The following is a 15,055-nucleotide window of genomic DNA, read 5'->3' as shown; positions in this document are numbered from 1 at the left end:
GAAATGAAAGCTTTTCGCAAACTGCCCTCTTAGAGAAGTTAAGTCAATTTACACTACTAGTAGTATAAGAGTCTTTGTTTTCTTGTAGTCTTGCCACCATCACTATAATCACTTTTGTTGTTGTTTTTCTTGTCCAGGCTGACTTCAGAATTTCTGAGGAGTGCATCGCACAGTGGAAGCAAACCAACTTCATGACCAAGCTAGGGTACATCTCCTGTAAATCACTGAAAGGGGGGAACATCAGCTAGCCAACCTGGCGTCTTCCTTCCTTCTCTCATCATCCTGAGTCATCTGCTGTCTCCTTAATTTGCTCCATCCATCATCTGCTTACCCATCTCCCAGGACACTGAAGCAGGAAGTTTGGGACTCTGTGAGGTGCAAGACTCGGTGAGGTGCAGCTCAGCCTCCCCAGGATCCAGGATCATCCTGTCTGGCTGCAGGGAAAGGCTGACCTCCCGGGTAGTGATGAGCACGGGGCAATGCAGGGAGTGCAGCCCTACCTTCTTCCCTTGGCAGCTGACCTGACAAATCTGGTTTCAATATGTTGTTAACTCAGAAAAAGTTTATGCCATAATCCTTGTAACTGGAAAAATATTGGTTTCCAGTTTTCTTAGCGTTATCCCAGCAGCTATGCCTCTGGCTGGGATCTGGTGCCTGAACTGGGCTAATTACAGCCTCTCCCCAACAGGAAACTGGGGGTTTGAAAAGGGAAGGGAAGGGAAAACAGAGAACCTAGTGGTCTACCAAGTGGTTGGCACCTTTCCCGAATGCTTGCCAACCCTGAGGCTTGTCGCTGGGGGCAGAGCCTGCCCCAGGACTCCTGGATTGCCCTTTGATCCTGCTGGGGGGGACACTCCCTAAACCAGCTGCGTGTTATTAGACGGCACAGCCTGGTTCTTTCTTCAGGGAGGGTGCGGTGCTTCTCCGTAAGGCATCTCAATCAGGACCACTAAGCATCATTGTCATAAATTCAAATAAAATGTCTGAACAAGGGTGTCTGGACAGGACCTGTCTGTGAGCTGCACCATCTCAGGAAAGGAGAACACAGTGTGTAGCAGCTTCTGGGCCCCTCACCCAGCCTCGGGCTGTTTGTATCTTGGACTTTTGACCCTGTAATGGGAGCGGGGGTGGACTAGGCTGGATGGCAGACACCTTGACTTCCCCTTTAGCAGTGTTAAAAAGAAGAGGCTCATTTTAGGGTCCAGAACATTGTCCCTTCTAAATGTGGGCCCAGACCACGACCTTGACCCACCCCATTAAGAAGCAGCAGCCACAGCCAAGTTTTAATCATTTAATTAATTAACATCTTCGAATGAAACCCACACAGAGCTTTTTCCACGTGTATCACTCCAGCTTCAGAGCAGAGGGAATAGATTGTTTGTATAGACATATCAAAGACTCAGAAACTTAAAGAAATATATATATGTGTGTGTATATACATATATATATATATGTGTATACACACACACACACACACACACTCACACTTCTCTAACATTTTTATGGAAATTAAAAATCAGAGGCTTTTGGTCTCCATGTGCACTAGGGCAAGCTCATTTACCCAAGAGGACAAAAGGATTTGCCTCTTGGAGGTCCTCCCTTCTCCTTTCTACTCTGTTCCACCCAGTGGGAAAACAAGCTCAGAGGAGTCTTAACTAAAGACAAGGGGCTCCAGTAACATAGGAAGGGGAGGGAAAGAAACACAGAAGGTGGGCTCCCTCCTACCTCCAGCAGCTCCGAGGCTGCTGCCAGGGCCTGGTGTCATGGAAGCTTTGGCCTGGTCCTGGTTTCTGGTTCCCAGTTCCCGGGGGGTTGAATCAGGAGCTCTGAGCAGAGGAGGGCTTACTGACTGTCCTCTTTCCCCAACTCACTGGGCAGGCACAACACATACCCAGCAGCAGCTCTCCATTACCCAAAGGGCAGGGAAGAACATTGGTTTATAGCTACAGAGAGAAGAGAATAGTGAGAGAGGGCCATAGGAACCTGGGATCTCAGACCACATCCCCTGTGTTCCCATCTCTTTTTCTGGGAGGGGGTCAACCTCTCTCCTGGGTGGAGGAGAAGCAGCTAAAAGCAAGGTCCCTTGCCCGGCTCAAGCCTGAGTCACCGTTGAGGAAAGAGGATCAAGACAGAAGGGGTGACCTGGTGACAGCCATGCTGCAGTGGAAGGAGGCACTAGGGCCACCCCCGTGGAGCCACCGGGGCCAGTGAGGAAACCAGCTTACCGAGATAGGTGGCACAGGTTGAAAGTGGGAAGGTCAGCAAAATTCCTGGAGGAGAGATCAGTAGCAGAGGCTGATGTCTAGGGGGGAACCACCCAGCCCGCCGCTAGGAGCGCTAAGTTCCCCCTCATTGACTAGGGAAGAGTCTGTCATAGAATGCACCTCTTTGGCTTCCCATCCTGTCACTCAGCGTCAGCTCTCCCCAGTGGAACCACCTGTGCTGAAAGGCAGCTGCAGAAAGGACATGCTCAGAGCAGAGTAAAGGTCAGAGGATATAATCCATAGGGCCGGGTCTGGGCCCACTGCCCAAATAGGCTCTTCCCTGCCAGACCCACCCCTCCATCCATGTCCTCAGTACTTCCTGTCGAGCTGACAGGAACCCAGCTTTGCCATGGCCTGCGGCTCCGGCCTCTGAAGAGTCGTGCCCACCCACCCCAACCTGATCAAGTAAAACAGGGCCAAGTGCCCCATGACGTGACTCTCTACTCTGTTCTCCCACTCTCTCAGGACAGAGAGAGCCTGTGGACCTCCCCTCTGGTTCTTTCTCCCCCACCCATTTGGGCCCTGGCAGTCTCCCACTTCCTGTCCCCTGCATGGAGCACCTGGCAGAACCAGAAGGTAGGAGGCTGGTTGGTGGTAAGTTGAGGCACAGGAGGGCTAACCCCCACTGCACCTTTTGTGCTTTGGAATTCCACAGCCCCACTCCTGCCTCCAGCCTGGAGAAGCCTGTGGGAATACAACGACTTGCCTACCTCCAAGAACTAAGAAAAGTTGCAAACTGGATCGGAGGAGGGGGACAGATTAGTCCCAGCCATGGGCTGGCTACTGGGGACTGATGCTGCTGCCATGTAAACAGGCCCCTGGAATGTGGCTTCGCGGGCCCTGGAGGATGGACATGCAGCCACTTTTCAAAAGTGCTTTGATTCTGGACTACAGCATGTGCATGATTTGGACATTTAAAAAAAAAGGAAAAAAAAAAAAACCTCAAGTGAGGTGTTCTGTTCCCAATTCTGTGGCCTTGAGGCCAGCAGGGGGCACAGACACCCACTCCCACCAGCTACCTCCTTCAAGATGAGGCTAAGGCCACGACTGAAGCGGCAGCTGCCAGAGGTGAATCCATTCAGGAAAAGGCATGAGAGCCGGATGACTTGGAGGACAGGAGCCACACCAGGCTTGTGTAAATATTGAAGGCCGTGGAGGTTAAGGCTGCAGGCGTCCTCCCTATTAGGTTAAGTGTCTGCCGTATCCTCTCATCCTTGGAGCCGCTCAGGTCCCTGAGATTGTATTCCTGGGATGGGTCAGCAGTGCCAGCAAGGTGCCTGGTGGTCAGACCAGCTCTTTCTGTGGGTCTGTGGAGAGAAAAGAAGGGATACTCAGCAAGGGACCCCCTAGCTTGGTTCTGACCAGTGAGAGCCCAGGGCACATCCTCACCCCCTCACTTTACTGACCACGACAGCAGCACTGGGCTGGACATTTTACAAACGTTCCCTCTGCCACTATAATGTATCGTTGCCTCACACTTTACAGTGAGGAACCCGAGGCTAGGATGGGTAGATAAAATGGCAAAGTTGGAATTCAAATTTCAGTAGGTCTGACTCCAAAGCCCCACCATCCATGCTCCTTCAGTGCAGCTCATCAGAGGTGACAGGTCACCCTTCCCAGGCACCCCGAGACCAGAATCCAAGAGCAAATCCCTAATGGCAGGACTTCTGATACCTGTTTGCCATTACCAGTGATGGGACCCACACCCCACCCCTCCCTGCCCACCGTACCTGTGCCAGGCAGGCCCAGCTTCTCCTCTGGACCCACCCGCTGCAGCACACCTCCATACTCTGCCAGCTCCTCCTTAGTCCTGTCCTCGGCATGGGGGAGCCCGTTGCTGGGAGGAGCAGGAAGGGGCTCAGCCGGAGGAAAGCTGGGGGAGGTGGGGGGGGCGACTCCCCCAGAAGGCTTGCGGGCCACAGGCGGGGGGGCCTTAGGTGGCTTCTTTGGGGCCTGGGGTGGCCGTTGCTCTGAGACGCTCCGAAGTTCAGCTATCAGGTTCCGCTGGAGGTCAGCCTGGGTCTCAGGGGACACGGGCCGCTCCAGCTGCAGCTTCTTGGTGCCCTTGGAGAAGATGAAGCTGGCCGTAGAGGCAGGGGACCGCGGCTCTGCCTCAGGTGGTCCATTGGGCTGGTCACTCACAGGGCCCACGCTGGCAGCCAGATTGGAGGCCTTGAGCCGAACAGCAGCGTGGAGCCCTGAAGAGGCAGGCGCTGGGCTGGCCCGCCCTGACAGGGCCCTTCGCAGTGGCTTCTGGGGGGCCGACGGCCCTGACGCTGGAGTCGGAGCCACTGTGGCAGTGCCTACAGAGCGCAGCCGAACCATCTGCAGGAGTGAGGGTGTGACCAGGGGTGCACCAGCATCCTCCCTGGGAAGGCCGCCACCCTTGCTGCAGCCCCCTGGTTCCCTCCGAGGGACCTTGGCCTGAAGCTCTGGGACAGAACCAGCAACAGATGGGGCTGGCAGAGCTGGAGGAAGATCTGGGGTACCACAGGGCTGGCTCTGGAAAGAGACAGTAGCTAAGGAGGGCTCCGGGGGCTGTGAAGGGTCTGCAGGCTCAGGGCCGGCCACAGAGAAAAAGGCCTCCTCGGGTGGAGGGAAGTCAGCCATGGACAGGTCCTGCTCCTCCGGTGCAGGAGGCGGGGGTGGGGGCCAGGTGGGATCTTGGAGGGCCTCCTCAGCAGTCTCTGGGGCAGACAGGGCCTCCTCAACCACCTCTGGCTTCTTAGTGGGTGGCGGGGGCGGGTGATAAGATGGGGGTGGGGATGGTGGGGGCGACTGGTCTTTGGAGGCACCGGGAGCTGCCTGAGGCGGGGTTAGGGATGTCTGGGGAGTAGGTGGGGTCTCAGGGCTGGCAGCAGTGGTAGAGATGGGCCCAGGGACCACAGCAGGGGCAGCTGGAGCAGGGGCAGCTTGGTTTGGGCTCTTGGGCTTAGAGGGAGGTGGGGAGAAGGGGGCAGGCACCTTGGGGTGAGGAGGTATGACAAACCTGTCACCCAGGGCGGTCGACACGTGCGGACCAGAGCGGTCTGAGGGCGCCGGATCAGAGGAGGAGGAACATAGAGACGTGAGGGAGGAGGAGACTGAGGCCCCAGGAGATCGAAGTGAAGTGACACGCTCTGGTTTAGGGGGTTGGGCCTTGCCTGGGGAAGCAGGGGCCCCTGTTAGACCCTTGGGAGGGAGGGTAGGGGTACCACTTTGGCTCGAGTATCCACTGGAGGGTGAGAGTGTCCGTTCTGGGGAGCGTGGGGGACGCCGGGAGCCACCTGGAGACAAGCCAGGCACCCAGCTGCCTGCTGAGCTGGATGGACAGGGTGCTGCCCCCATCCCTTCTGACCCGCCGCCAGTGGTGGGCGGCCGGGGCAGCTGTTGCTGCTGCTTCCGCTCGGGCTTGGGAGGCAGCCCCAGGGGCCCATCATGTGCTGCTGAGCTGCGCTGATGGAGCGAATGGGTCCGGCGGGGAGGTGGCGGGGGCCGCTTCAGCTTCCGTAGGGACACACTCCGGCTGGACAACTGGCCACCGCTCCGAATGCTAACAGTGTCCGAGGCCTCGGCAGTGCTGCCCCCGCTGGGAGAGCCCCTCCCGCTGCCCCCCAGGGGAGGGGGCGCCACGTTACTGTTGGCCACAGAGCTCTCTGGCCGGCCCTCTGAGCCACCCTTAGAGGAGAGGGTAGAGCCGTCAGACACAATGGTCTCAGAGGACTGAGAGTGGCTCCAGGTGTCACTGGAGGAGGAAGGGTGGCGGCTGCGGGGCCGCGGGCTGGAGACGGAGGAAAAGTGGCCCAGCGAGCGGATGGAGGCCGGGCTGGATGAGAGCAGGCTGCAGCGGCTCAGCGTGCGCAGGCTGCAGCGGCCCAAGGCCACCACGTCCACTGTGGGCGGCAGCACGGCGTGCGGGATCAGCTTCGACAAGTAGGTGGCCTGGGGCGAGATGGACATGGCCGGGCTCAGGGGTTCTGGAGGCCCTGCCCCTCCGGTCAGTCCGGGCACTGCTAGGGACATGGGCCGGGTCAGCGGCAAGGGCCGGGCCCCCGTGGACCGGCCAACGAGCGTGTCATCCCGGTAGATGCGGTCGATGTGGCGCTGCAGCATGGCCTCTGCCTGGGCACCGGCTTCAGCCTCTGCCTCCAGCGCCTGCAGGGACACCCTGGCCCCTGGCCCTGAGGCCGGGCCTGCCGGATGGCCATCCACCGTGGGGATGCGTACAACGTCCCGTGGACCGGGAGGCCGAGGAGTACCTGGTGCCTCACGTTCATTCCGCAGGCCTGGAATGGACAAGGAGGGTGTGGGATGGTCAGCAGAGGGGGCGGCCAGGGCTGCCCGCCCACAGCCTCCTCATCAGGCGCTCACCGAGTTCCTTCTGCACGTGCTGTGGAAGTCCCAGCACCGTGCTCCGCCGCTCCCGCCGCCGACGCCCTGACTTTCCAGATGATTTGGGAAATGAGTCATGCGGTCGGAAGGTGGAGCCTGTGGGCAGAGTCCAGGGAGAGAAACTGTTAGAGCAGGTCTGGGGCACATTCTGCAGAGCACAACTTTTATAGAATATTAATAAGAACTCTGAGAAAAGACTTCCACAGTCAAGTAGGCATGGGCAACAAACAAAGCTAGACACTTTTCTGCAAGCCTTCTGGAAGGCTTTACTAGGTCAATAATGATGATTTCCATTTAGCGAACACTTATTAAATGTGTTAGCATGCTAAACACTTGGCATTCATTCCAATAAGGTACGTATTCTTATCCTCATTTTTCTAGAACATCAAACAGAGAGGTAAAGGGTTGGCCCAAGATCACACAGCTGTAAATAGCAACACTAGGCTCAAAACCAGGTTTCTCAACTCTTCACTGTCCTGCTTTTCAGTTAATGCTCATTATGAACCTCCAAGAGGACACAGGGTACTATGTTTCCTGAATCCACTGAATCACAGTCTTGGGAAACACTAGATTAGGAGGAAAAGGGAAAGCTGCAGGTGCTGGGTGCCCACCACCCCCTCTCCTGCCCAACAATCCTGGCTGGTGAGTGGATACCTTTGCGCTGGATCATCTCAGAGCGGACGGAGAGAGCATCCTCTGCCGTGGAGCTCTCAGCTGTGTAGGACGTGGTCTGGCTGCAGAAGGAGATGCTATCGTCATCTGGTCCGGTCCGGGAGGACTATTGGGGGAAGAAGGATCAGCCCAGAGGCGTGAGTGGGGCTTACCTTTGCCTCCTCAGGCTCCCCTTTGTAACTTCTGACTCAGATTCACCCCCCACCGACCTGCCCCAGCATCACCTAGCACTGAGCAGGCATCAGCTAGAGCTACCCTGGAGCAGCCCTCGGGGGCATCTCGTCTAGCCTTTCATGATACAGAAAGGAAACAGATCCAGAAGGGTTCAAAGACATACTTGTCAGAGGTCAAGTAGGGAGAGAGGAATACATCAAGACTGAGCTGGGGGCAGGGCTCACCTGGATGCTCTGTGTGTCTCCATGGTCCCAGGTACCCTTGTTCAGTTTCTGTTTTTCTGAAAGGCATCAGAAAGGTATGTTGAGCTAGGCCCCTGACTTTGGGAGCTGAAAGTAGCGCTGGAGAGAAGAGGAGGAGGTTACCTTGGTGCTGGAGGGAACGGAGCCCCTCCTGGGCCTGCGTGTGCAGCTCTTCCAGGTGAGGCGGTCGCCCACTGGGGAAGAAGACATTGTCCTGGTGCTCATCCACTGCAGACCCTAGCCCCTGGCCTGGCCCCACACTTAGTCGTTTGTCACTCTCAGCCTTGGCAGAGCCTGCTGGGAATGGAGGAGGAAGGAAAGTGAGGCCCAAAGGTATCTGGGCCCTGGGAAGGCACAGGCACTGCAACAAGGGCGCCCACAGTCCCCAGAGTGCACAGGGCACCTGCACATACATGCAGTGCCTACTTCCCCCAGTCTGTACTCACAACCCACAGTCCTGGGGTATACACTCAATATACACAGCCCCCAAGTACATACACAAGCTATAATCCAAGTGTACATATACCTGAGCACCCACACCACACAAAGGGCCCCATATAGGGCACAATATCCAAGGCACACATGCCCACCATATATGCACACAACACCCACAGGCTTCATTCAGCATGTATACGAACACATAGCATCCAAGTAAAACCAAGAGCACACCCAGCCACCACATACACACATGACACCCACAGTCCCCAGTCTGTATATACACAAACAGTACCCAAATATACACACAACTGTCACTCAGGGCCCCATGCAAGACACTCCAGTGTACACACAGCCCATAGCAAATACATTTCTCTTGTCTCCAGATCCTGAGCTCCACTTTACAGGAAGACAAACCACCTCTTTGTACACCCCAAGAAAAAGACACATGGGACACTAGGAAGGGGGTGGGCACTAGCAAAGGTCATAACCAGATTCCCAGGAAGTCCTGGGGTGTGGGCTAAGCCAAGGATATGGCCACTTGGGTCCCCTAATCACCCACGCAGCTGTCCCTTCGTGGAAGGATAGGCTGGGGAGGGGAGAAGAGGGACCCCAGCCACTCCACTCCCCCTGAGGCAGCTCCAGCCTCTCTTTGGGGAACAGTCCCAGGTATCCCCCTCTCCTGGAGGCCCAGGGCCCTGGTGCAGAGGAGCCTGGGGTCCATTACAAAGGATATTGTTACAGGCCCTGCCCATGGAGGAGCTGGGCATCTAATCCTGGGAATAGGGGCTGTGTCAGCACTTTGCAGCCCCAGCCCCCCTTTAAACGGAACCCACAACATAAGCAAAAGCTCTGGCAGGGTCATGTGACCTTGGCAGCACCTTGTGGAGGGACAGGAACAAAACAAGCCCTTTAAAGGGCCACGCCCCAAGATCAGGATCTTCAATTCAGACACCTGAACTGCCCATTCCGCCTTCCTCAGCGCATTCTTCAACAGCCAAGCTCCCGCCCAGGGAATCCTCAGGAATCCCACAAGGTCAGAGCTAGGAGGTCTCTCAGTGACCCTCCTCTCCCCGACCTCCTGATTTTACAAGTCCACAAAGAGGCTCAAAGAGGAAAGGTCTTGCCTAAGGTCACCCAGCAAATCGGAGTCAGAGCCAAGACTAAACTCCAGGTTTCCCGAGGGGACTCCTGAATCACACTCAAACTGGGGGCCCTCTGGCCCCCACATCTTAATCCAGGCCTGAAAGCCCAGTTCCTAGGAGGAGGAGGGGATAGGCCCCTCCCCTCAAAACTTCACCCCCAGGCCTCTAAACACGATTTTCCTGATCTGCTCCCCAACTTCCAGGGGCACTACTTTCCTTTCTACTCTGCTCCCCACATCCCATCCTCACACACACACACTGAGTTGACCCGGGAGGGGGTGCACTACCTCTTGGAACTGAGGTATTGGGATGTACCCAGTAAAGCGTGAGTACCCCTGGAGGAAGGCAATCTTGCCCGAGGACTGCGGGCTTCAAGGTCAGAGACACCTAGAGCCATCCTCTGAAACACAAGCAGAAATCAAACAAAGGCAGTAGGAAAGCTGCTGGACAAAGGCACCGTGGCGGACAGGGGAGTCTGGCCTCATTACCAGCCCGCATCCCCCACCCCACTGCCTTCCCCGGCCTTGATCCCCCATTCTACGTAAGGGTCTGGCAAATGGGGGTGTCGGAGATCTCTTATCTCCCCCACAGCCACACCCACTCACCCTTCTTCTTGAAGAGCCCGAGGAGCGCCGGGAGGTGGCGGCCCAGGAACACCACCATGACTGCCTACGCCACTCGGACCGTCCCCTACGTTGACCTCTCCAGAACGCCGGGCGATGCCTTCACCATAACCCAGCGCTGAGGGGATGAGTCTGCCCGCCCAGCCGCAGAGCGCCGGCTCCAGGCAGAGGAGGGGGAGGGGCTACTCTCCAGGTCCTCCTCCCACCTTCACCACTGCTCCCGCCCATCCACCGACCCCGCCCCTCGAGTGCAGGGCAGGAGCAGGCACCTTCCCAGACTCCGACAGGGAAACTGAGGCACGGAGTCTCTGGGTGCTCGGCTCTTGTGCAAAGGATGACTAGGAGGGCCAAAGATACTCAATTCCAGGGGCAGCCCACTACCCCTGTCTCCAAGTCCTTTTCTAAACGGTCACGAGCCAGAGCTAAGGCAAGGGTGCCGGCTGCCAGATGGTGGGTGGAAGAGCCACTAGACTAGACTTGGCATGGTGCCCACCCCCAAGTCCTCCTGGCTGCTGAGGGTGATTCCCTGGGGAAGGGGCTCACAGCATGCAGCAGCCAGGCAGAAGCCCAGGACTGCCTGGGCGGATGGCAAGGACACACTGGCAGAGGTCCCTGGAGGAGCAGGAGCCAGCCCAGGACACAGTGCTGGGAAGCCGGGGAGATGCCCAGAGCGGAATCACAGTGGCTGGTGCTAACAACCCCTCACGTGTCTGTCCAGCCCCAGACGTTCCAAAGGATTATCTTCCCACTTCAGTAATGTAACATCAACAGCCAGAAAAGCACTAACTCGCCAAGGTCACACAAACAGAGGCAGGCCTTCAACACAGACCTCTCCCTCCTCCAGCCCAGGATTCTTCTCACTGGTCTCACTCTGTGACTCAGCGACTCTCTTGGATCACCAGGCAGGGGGGAGAACAGAATTAGTCACAGGTGAGGGCAGTAAGAGTGGGGGGCAGGAGGGAAGGTACTTGGAGGGAAGTCAGGTCCAGGTTCAAATCTAGCTCCATCACATACAAGTCATGACCTCACATGGAAACAAGGCTAAGAACTCCTCTTTATAAGATTGTTGTATCCATTCATTTAATCAGCAAATATTTATTAAACTAGTACTAGGGGCTACAGCTATTGGAAAACTTTTATCTTGTTCACCAGTATATCTCTAGTGTCTGGCACATACTATGAGTTCAATAAATATTCGATGAGGGGCTTCCCTGGTGGCACAGTGGTTAAGAATCCGCCTGCCAATGCAGGGGACATGGGTTCGAGCCCCGGTCTGGGAAGATCCCACATGCCTCAGAGCAACTAAGCCCATGCACCACAACTACTGAGCCTGAGCTCTAGAGCCCATGAGCCACAGCTACTGAGCCCGCGTGCCGAAAGCCCGTGCTTCGCAACAAGAGAAGCCACCGCAATGAGAAGCCCATGCACCGTGACGAAGCCCACACGCAGCAACAAAGACCTGACACAGCCAATAAATAAATAAATAAATAAATTTTTATAAATAAATAAATAAATATTTGATGAATACACGAATGAGGTAAACTAGCAAAATAATTTTAGATAGTGAGGGCTGAGGAGATGTGACAGGAAGTGGGTGACTTTAGGGGGCATCAAGGAAAGGCTATTGGAACTGAGACCTAAAGAAGAAGCCAACCAGGGCAAGTGCTAGGCATAGAACCTTCTAGAAAAAGGCAACAGCAGGGACTTCCCTGGTGATCCAGTGGCTAAGACTCCACGCTCCCAATGCAGGGGGCCCGGGTTTGATCCCTGGTAATGGAACTAGATCTCACATGCTGCAACTAAGAGTCTGCATGCCACAACTAAAGATTCTGCATGCCGCGATGAAGACTCCGTACGCAGCAACGAAGATCCTGTGTGCTGCAACTAAGACCTGGCGCAGTCAAATAAGTAAATAAATATTAAAAAAAAAAAAAAGAAAGAAAAGAAAGAGGCAACAGCAAGCATAAAGGTGTCTTGAGGCAGGTGTGGTGGGGTGGTTTTCCCAGAACAGAGAGGAGGCCAGTGTGGCTGGAATATGATGAGCAAGGGAGAGAATGGCAGGTGAGAAAAGGCAGGAGCCAGGTCAGGTTGGGCCCCAGAGGCCTTGGCAGAGTCAGGATTTTATTCAAAGAACCCCAAGAGGTCAGTACTAAAGGTTCAGCTGAGTATTGACGGTGTTAAAAGAGATTCCCCCTGGCAACTCCAAAAAAAGTAGTTGAGGGACTTCCCTGGTGGTCCCATGGTTAAGACTCCGTGCTTCCACTGCAGGGGGGCATGGGTTCCATCCCTTGTCAGGGAACTAAGAGCCTGCATGCCATGCCTCACGCTGCAGCCAGAAAAAAAAAAAAAAACAAAGAGTAGCTGAGACTGTGGAAGAGAAGGTCTGTGAACTATAAAGTGCTGTCCCCCAGACTCTGAGGACACCCCTCTCTCACAGCACCTCTCTCTCTCTGAGTCTCTAGGGATCTAAGAATTCACAATGGCTCCCATGCTGCAAGATCCTCCTACTGGTCCTTCCCCATTTGCTGTGCCACTTCTCAGGGACCACTCATGCAGATACCTGAGCCTTTGCTCTCTAGAGAACAAAATTCTGTGGGGCTAGATAGTATATATCCTCAGATCACTGAAATCTAAACAACACCCTTAAGAAGTAGGCACGTTTTTTTTCTTGGCTGTGCTGTGCGGCTTGCAGAATCTTATTTCCCCAACCAGGGGTTGAACCCAGGCCCCCGCAGCGACAGTACCGAGTCCTAACCACTGGACCGCCTGGGAATTCCCACGAAGTAAGCACTTTTTTTTTCTTTTTTTTTTTTTTTTGTGGTACACGGGCCTCTCACTGTTGTGGCCTCTCCCGTTGCGGAGCACAGGCTCCGGACGCGCAGGCTCAGCGGCCATGGCTCGCGGGCTCAGCCGCTCCGCGGCATGTGGGATCTTCCCGGACCGGGGCACGAACCCGTGTCCCCTGCATTGGCAGGCGGACTCTCAACCATTGCGCCACCAGGGAAGCCCGGTAAGCACTTTTATCTCCGTTTTACAGATGAGGAAATGGACACCAGAGAGGGCAAGCATTATAAAGCTGGTAAGTGGCGGGACAGCATTCACACTCAAGACCACTTGAATCCAAAAGCCACGTTCTGCCCACTGTGCCAGCTACAAACCTGATCTCCCTCTGAAGAAGGTTTGGATGACCCTACCATCCCGCAAAATTTGAGGTTTCTTGACCACATCCTCCCCTCTTCCCTCTCTCTTAGGCCATACCCATCCATCCCTCTTATTAGTCCCACTCAAACAGAAAAGAGCAGTAGACCGACACTTGTAGGGTGATTAATTCGTGCCAGGCACCATGCCAGGTGCTGGTGGAAGGCAGTCTCTACCCTCACAGATCTGACAACAGTCCTTCGAAGCAGGTACTCAAAGATACTCTCCTGGTAACTGACCTGTGAGGCTCACAGAGCCAGGTGACTTCCCAAGCTCTGGCTGGTTCCAAAACTGGAGGCTTCAACCATGCAGGACAAAGGCATGCTCAGCTTCTCCCAACCAGGGAAACTAAGGGCTGAGCTCTGCTAAGTCAGGGGTGGGGAAACATCAGCTCATCAAGGTCCCAGGCCCATAGCTTGCAGTCAGGGTCACAGCTGCAAATTCCCCAGCAGGATCCAAGGCTCTCACACTTGATAACATCTGGTTCCCCCAGCAACACCCATCCCCCCGACCCCCACCCACGCCTTGGCCAGAGCCTGAGGTCCCTCTGAGCCACCCCAGGCGCAGGTCTACACACCTGTAGCTTGTTTGGGGAGAGGCTCAGCAACCCGAGCCTCGGATGGAGAGCATGCACCTCGCAAGGAAACTAAGGCCCAGAGAGCAGAAGGACCTTGCCTAAGGCCACACTTGGAGTCCGTGTTCCAGGACCTTCAGCCTCAGCACAGTCCAGAGGTGCAGCCTGGGACTGAGGCTCACCACGCAGCCTCTGCCTCCCCTACCTGCCCAGGGGAGGAGGCTTCCTGGATCTGAGAAGACACCTTGCTCCAGGCCACGCACACCAGGAAGCACACCTGCAAGTTCCGGAAGGAGCTGAGATACAGACCACCAGCAGAAGTGTGCAGACCGCACCTCCAAAAAGCCTCACTGGGGCCATCCCTCACAGGCGGGTGCTCTCACCACCACGTCCACAAAGCACACCCACGCCTCCCTAGTCCACGCCCTCCCCACACCCGAGCGCCACTGCGCAGATTCATGCAGGGTCTTGCTGGGTGGCTGCGTGTACACGAGGGCAGATGCATGTACCCGCTGCTCTGGGGCCCCCCTGAGCCTGGAAACAGAGAGGAATAGGAAAGGGAGCCCCTGCCCCCGCCCCCCAAGGCCACGTGCACCTGTGCGCATGCGTATGTACTGTCTTGGCAACATCCTCCACGGGGTGAGGCCTCAACCTGCCCCATTCCAGAGCAAGGGGCGGGGGCTGCGGCATGCCCCGCAGCCAGGCTGGCCTGACTCAGGGGAGAGGAATGAAGTGGGAGGGCACAGCTGCCCAGGTGGCCTTGCTCTGGAGCCAGGATTCAGGGTGTTTGGAGGCCCCTAAGTCTCAGCCCCTCACTTTTGTACTGGTGGGCAAACCAAGGCCCAGAGGGGACCCGGGCCTTCCCATAGGAGCAGAATCCAGAGCATGCGTAGATTTTATTCTCTTAGAGGCAAGACAAAAGGAAGTGAACACAACTCTCAGGTGAAGGCGCTTTATGGTTCTCTCAAAACATTTTCCTCTTCTACTGTCTCGAAGAAAGCGAATGAGAAACATGAAAGGTAGGTGTGAGTTCCCTTCTTACAAATGAGCACAAGGCTGGAGGGACAGTGACTTGCTCAAGGTCACCCAAACAGGAAGTGGCAGAGCCCAGAACCTGGGTCTCACTGCAAACGCCTTAGTGACCCTAAGTCTCAGGAAGTTAAGGGGTCGGCGTGGGAGGGAGGGGGCCATAGCCTCAGTCACTGCCCAAAGTGGGGGAGCTCTGCACCCCACTTCTGCACGAGGGGAATCTCCCTCCTTCCTCTTCTCAGTGCGAAGCCCCAGCCTAGCCAGGGCAGAGCTGACAGGCCGGTTCTACGGTAAATATTGGTGGGTAGGGAGCGCCTGGGACAGAAAG

The 15,055-nt window shown here is 55.9% G+C and overlaps 2 protein-coding genes across 8 annotated transcripts in view; one reads left to right on the top strand and one right to left on the bottom strand.

Moving 5' to 3' along the window:
* The window catches only part of YARS1 (tyrosyl-tRNA synthetase 1), a 30,671-nt gene extending 29,675 nt beyond the window's left edge, over nt 1–996 (top strand). For all 3 annotated transcript variants that reach the window (XM_067725314.1, XM_067725315.1, XM_067725313.1), the window contains one exon: nt 138–996. In XM_067725314.1, the coding sequence (XP_067581415.1) occupies nt 138–142 (5 nt within the window). In that variant the 3' untranslated portion in view covers nt 143–996. The remainder of the gene's footprint in view (nt 1–137) is intronic.
* Nucleotides 997–1,277: 281 nt separating this feature from the next.
* The window catches only part of NHSL3 (NHS like 3), a 28,585-nt gene continuing 14,807 nt past the window's right edge, over nt 1,278–15,055 (bottom strand). For 2 of the 5 annotated variants that reach the window (XM_067725307.1, XM_067725309.1), the window contains exons 2-7: nt 7,847–8,020; nt 7,706–7,761; nt 7,290–7,413; nt 6,615–6,731; nt 3,995–6,529; nt 1,278–3,571 (exon numbers count right to left, since the gene is read on the bottom strand). In XM_067725307.1, the coding sequence (XP_067581408.1) occupies nt 3,549–3,571; nt 3,995–6,529; nt 6,615–6,731; nt 7,290–7,413; nt 7,706–7,761; nt 7,847–8,020 (3,029 nt within the window). In that variant the 3' untranslated portion in view covers nt 1,278–3,548. Of the gene's footprint in view, nt 3,572–3,994; nt 6,530–6,614; nt 6,732–7,289; nt 7,414–7,705; nt 7,762–7,846; nt 8,021–9,908; nt 10,071–15,055 lie in introns of those variants that run through there. The other 3 variants (XM_067725310.1, XM_067725312.1, XM_067725308.1) reach the window with 3 other exon arrangements.

This window comes from Pseudorca crassidens, chromosome 2 (genome assembly GCF_039906515.1).
Source record: "Pseudorca crassidens isolate mPseCra1 chromosome 2, mPseCra1.hap1, whole genome shotgun sequence".
NCBI classification, from domain to species: Eukaryota; Metazoa; Chordata; class Mammalia; order Artiodactyla; family Delphinidae; genus Pseudorca; species Pseudorca crassidens.
This window is presented reverse-complemented; position numbering and strand designations above follow the sequence as displayed.